General features: G+C 26.8%; 2 protein-coding genes across 2 annotated transcripts in view; one reads left to right on the forward strand and one right to left on the reverse strand.

Annotated features, from left to right (window-relative positions):
• LOC102671025 (periodic tryptophan protein 2 homolog) overlaps positions 1-381 on the reverse strand; it is a 4,931-nt gene extending 4,550 nt beyond the window's left edge. Inside the window, exon 1 of the mRNA XM_006614793.1 lies at positions 347-381. Coding sequence (XP_006614856.1) covers positions 347-381 — 35 coding nt within the window. The remainder of the gene's footprint in view (positions 1-346) is intronic.
• Positions 382-1,112: 731 nt separating this feature from the next.
• Positions 1,113-5,410, forward strand: LOC102679198 (V-type proton ATPase 16 kDa proteolipid subunit). The gene is made up of 3 exons (XM_006614771.2): positions 1,113-1,489; positions 3,251-3,440; positions 3,988-5,410. Exons 1-3 carry the CDS (start codon positions 1,414-1,416, stop codon positions 4,190-4,192), a joined length of 471 nt encoding a protein of 156 aa, XP_006614834.1. The 5' UTR covers positions 1,113-1,413; the 3' UTR covers positions 4,193-5,410.
• The last annotated feature ends 66 nt before the right edge of the window (positions 5,411-5,476 follow it).

Raw genomic sequence — 5,476 nt, forward strand, 5'->3', positions numbered from 1 at the left:
TTTTCTTTAATAAATTTTTGTTATCTTAATTTAGATAATTAAATCTAATTTAGATAAAAATATATAATTTCATTTTAAAAAATTTTTGAAAACTAGTATTATATACTATATTAAATATAATGTTATACATATTAAAAAGTAGACCTAGGTTAGGAATATATTAAATAATTTTAACAATTTCTATATATTTAAAACATTAATTAAAATAATTAATATTTCATAAATCACAAACACATTTTTTTTTACCTTATATGCAAATTTCATGATGCTTTAAAATATATAATTTTTATTAATTCTTTAACGATCACGTTTAATACCACATTTGAATTAAGCATACTATAGTTACAGCCACTGCATATGACTTCCGTTCAATGAATCCATGTATAACAATTAAGGCGTTGGCTCAAAATTTCAAAAAACTTTTTATCAAATTCATATAAAATACAAATATCAAATGTAAAATAATATAATAATAACTAAATACAGAATAATTACAATTAAATTATTAATATTGTTTTAGTATATTCAAAAGATTATTAATAATATCAATTATTATAATTTTCATGATATTTTATATAAATTTAATTTTTTATGTATTTAATAAAAATTTAAATTTAAAAATTTATATATAATAAAAATTTTATTATTATGAAAAAATTAAATTAAAATAAGTTATTCAAAATAAAACATATGTATCAAATTTCATGTACAAATGTAAAATTTATATCCAAGTTTTCATAATTTTATCTATAAAATTATCGAAAGAATATTTATATTTCATATTATAAATATATTAAAAAATCATTACAATTTTATTTAATTAATTCTTTTTCATCGAAAATACAACTAACTACATCATTGTTTAAATTTAGTCACGTGTTGAAGTGAATTTTAATAAAATAACCTCAAAGTTCATTATAATTTTTTTATATCTTTTTTTAATAAGTTTAAATGATAAATGAGATTTCCAAAGCAATATTCAATATATTTCTAGATGAATTTAAGCAATAGAAATGATTGTAAAACATAAATAAATACAGGAAACGCGTGTCACGCGCTCCAAAGAGCAAAAGCTTGCGCAATAGGCGTGCGCGATGATCGAATAGAGAGTCTATAGCGCGACTGACGTCAGATATAAAAGATGAAAGACGGCACAGGATTCGCTTGCAACGCTGTAGTCCGCAGTCGCGAGCCAATGGCAAGAGAATAGACATTACCAAGCTTCGGCAGCCTCTTCTTCTCTCACTCGTCACTCGTCACATGACCCGCACTCCTGCACGATAAGCCATATTTGACAGTGGCACTAGTTTAGCGAAGTGAGTGCGTGAAGATCGCTCTTCATCCGACGTTCGCGTTTCGACAACCTGTAAATACTCGTGATCGATTTGACCTACGAGTCTTGAACACATCACAATGTCCGACGAAGATCATCCTATTTATGCGCCCTTCTTTGGAGTAATGGGCGCTGCCTCAGCCATTATATTTTCTGGTGAGTTTCAGTTGTTTAAATTTGGTCTGGATGTTTGACCAAAAAGAGCGCGAATGCAAGAATTTACAATTTGTAAAATAAAAGACAATACAATTATCGAAAGAATAACCCTTAAAAATATATTATAACATTGGCAGTTCTATCATATACACGCCATTTTCTTTGCTACAAATGGCATAAAGTATGGAAAAATAAAATAAATGTTGAAGATTAATCAATTTGTGCAATCAATGTTTTAATGAACATTTATATTCATTAATTATTCATATAAATTTTATTCTATTCTTTATTCATTACCAATTACATTTTAACAATTAATAAGAATAAATACCTATTTTCATACTCTCGTAAATTTATTTTGGTACGTTTTATTGTTGTCAAATCTGTCACCCGGTGATATATAATATAGTACGCCCAATACAGGTGTGTCCAAATCCGAAGTACTGAAGATATCAAGGATAGAGATTCAATTTTGAAGCGCCATTTTTTTAGGCACACAGATCTAGGATTTCGTAATGTTCCGTAAATGCAGTCCAACCAATTTAATTTTACATTACGAGAGAAACATTCATGCGCCGCGTTTGAGGATTGAGATATTGGCTGTTATTTCGTAATGCTGACCTCGTTGGATAGTTTTTGAATAAAAGTCTGTATGTATCGGTTCATGGGCGCGGGAGGTAGCTAATACAGGATTTACGGATCAATGGAAGATTCCGCTAGATGCAATTATTAATATTACGTCTATCAATTTCAATTTTAAATTGATTTTTCAATTCTTTTTATATCCTCTTATGATAAGAAAACATGTTCAAAACAGGCAAACTTAAACTTTGAAGTATCGTCGGCGAGTCCCTATCAAGGAAATCAATACGAATCCCTTTTCCCGTGTGCGCCAGTCTTGAATGGACGATAACATACAAGAAAAGTCTGATAATTTACGAAGTTTGGAATGCATGAAAAATCTTGATTTATATCCATATAAAACCTAGAAATTAAATATTTCGTGGTTATATTATCTTTATTTTATGTGTGTATATATATATATATATATGTATATAAATATGTATATATATATTGTATACATACATATATAATAAATATTTTTTTAACTTATTTAAAACGTAAACTTGATTAAATCATAAAAATTAAAAAAAAAAAAATTATCTACTTGTGCCACGCCCCCTACTCGCGGGATGGGACTTACATGATTATCATGTGACTGCCAACGTGAGAATCATGTGACTACGATTTTCACTCACGAAGAAATTATTTGTCATGGCATTACCTGAAATTTTATATATTTTTTTCAATTCTGAAATTTTGAGAAATATCTATAAAATTGTGATATTAATATCATAGAAATTGGCCGTCTGTAACCTTTTAATTAAAGATCAATATTAAACGAAATTGATAGTTCTTAATGTCTAAAGAATAATTTCAATACAAAATTTGTTAAATCTTTAATAATTAAATAAGAAATAATTTTAATAATAATAATAATTATTATCTTAATAATTATAATTTATTATTGTATATTATAATTATAAAGATATAAAATGTTTATTTAAATAGTTTTAATTATAAATTTAATATATAAAATAAAACTTTTATAACATCTGGATATTATAATTATTGAATGATATATATAAAAAAATTTATATCATGTATAATTGTAGATCTAATTATGAAATAATTGTTTATGTAATTAATAAATAGAGATGAATGAAATTAAATAAAATATCATATTTGTTTTATTTTCAGCTTTAGGAGCAGCATACGGCACAGCAAAGTCAGGTACAGGAATTGCAGCTATGTCTGTTATGAGGCCAGAACTTATCATGAAATCAATTATTCCTGTTGTTATGGCTGGTATCATTGCCATTTATGGTCTTGTAGTAGCTGTTCTAATTGCTGGTGGTCTAGAAGAACCTAAAGGATATACTTTATTCAAGTATGTTGTATACTTATTCATAATTCTTTTAGGATAGTTCAAATCAAGAAATATAATAATTAATATGTATACAAAAAAGTTTAAATTTGTCCTTTATATATGTAATATTATACATATTTGAAACCTAAATTATTATATCATACTGATTTTTTATTTATTATTGTTTCTATTGATATTTTATATCCAAAATATAGTTCAGGAAAAAGTTATTAAGATTATATCAATATTATTTTGTGGATATTAAAAATTTAATAATTTTGAATTAACTTTAAATATAATTTAATCATTTATTATTTAAATATAATTTAGTCATTTAAATATTTCAATTATTTATTGTTTACATATTGAAAAAAATTCAGATTTATTTCAGATCATTTCATTAATTATTCTAGAAATCTAATGATACATATTTTTATTTAGTCGATTTGTGGCTTAACTTAATTTTAATTTTTTTTTTTTTGCTTTATTAAATATATATTAAATGTATATAATCAACTGTTTTTTTTTTCTTTTCTAATTAACAAACAATTTTTGGTCTTTTTATTAGGGGTTTTGTACATCTGGGTGCTGGTTTAGCCGTAGGTTTTTCTGGTTTAGCTGCTGGATTTGCTATTGGTATTGTTGGTGATGCAGGTGTAAGAGGTACCGCACAACAACCTCGCCTGTTTGTCGGTATGATCTTGATTCTAATCTTCGCAGAAGTATTGGGTCTCTATGGTCTCATCGTTGCCATCTACTTGTACACCAAGTAAAACAATTTTAGTAGCAGGAATGCAAGACTCGTCGCCTGCAACCAACAACGTTCCCCGACTCTTAAAATATTACGACTTGTTTCGAGATTTTACTTAAACACATTTTTTCCATGCATACTCACATTGATTCATCTAAGCATCCTTCTGTAATACTGTATTCAAGTTGATATTAGAGTCCAAGCATTTAATAAGTACATATTCATTACATAAATGACATAATTGTTGATAAATACTGCAAACAAGTAACAAGAGTGCTGAAAATCTAATTAATTGAGTAAATATTTTGAATTGAAAACAAATAATTCTCTCTCTCAGTCTTGCATGAAGAGGATGTATGTACAGAAAAGCAACAGGCGACAGGGAGTTATACTAAAGAAAGACCTTAAATATCCCATGTCGAACATTTCTCTTTCACTGTATAGTAATCATTTGTAGTGTAGTTTGACATTGAATTATCAATTAAGATAATCGGCTCTACTGAGTGTATAAAAGAAAAAAACTGTTAATGATAAAAGAATATTTAGCACAATTATATATATTAAATGAGATTGAAGTGACAGTATACAGATTGCAAATGAATGTCTTTTATGACAAAAAAATATGAAATTGTAATATCTGAATTAGAAAGTGAAAAGAATACGCAAGATTGCGCGTAAGAAACAGCATAATATGTGATGGTTGTACAAACTTTATCTTAAACAGAAAAAGAACATAGATATTGTACAATCGAAACTATAAGACACAAAGTATAGTATGTGGAATGAAGTTTTTAGGGAGAAAAATGAAATGAATGTGAGTAGATAATGGACAGATACATGATAGTATTAAGTCAATTCAGAAGCTGCTGGACGTATCAGGAATTTGCACTTATTATAGGTAGCAATGTATGTATGGTTTACAAAATAATTTTGGGTGACTGCAAAGGCCAGCGGTAATTTCCCTCTTTCAGCTAAACATGCTTATTTCACATTTCATTAGATATATATATATGCATAAATATATATGTTAATGAAGTGACAAGTATGTTGATGCAACACAAAAAAATAATTCCATACGTTCCAGCAGATGTATGACTACCTAAGAAAAGGAGTTACGAGATAATAATGGTAAAAAAAAATAATTTGTACATTCCATAATAAGTTTGTTCAGTACAGGCGAGCGGGCGCTTATAATGCCGCAACAAATGTAAATTTTTTGGGTAAAAAAAAAAAAAAAAAAGAAAAATATCTTTACGTATTTAGATTTAGAGTTATCTATAATTTGTTTATATATACGCAGTTATGT

This window comes from Apis dorsata, unplaced genomic scaffold (assembly GCF_000469605.1).
Source record: "Apis dorsata unplaced genomic scaffold, Apis dorsata 1.3 scaffold_197, whole genome shotgun sequence".
NCBI lineage: Eukaryota > Metazoa > Arthropoda > Insecta > Hymenoptera > Apidae > Apis > Apis dorsata.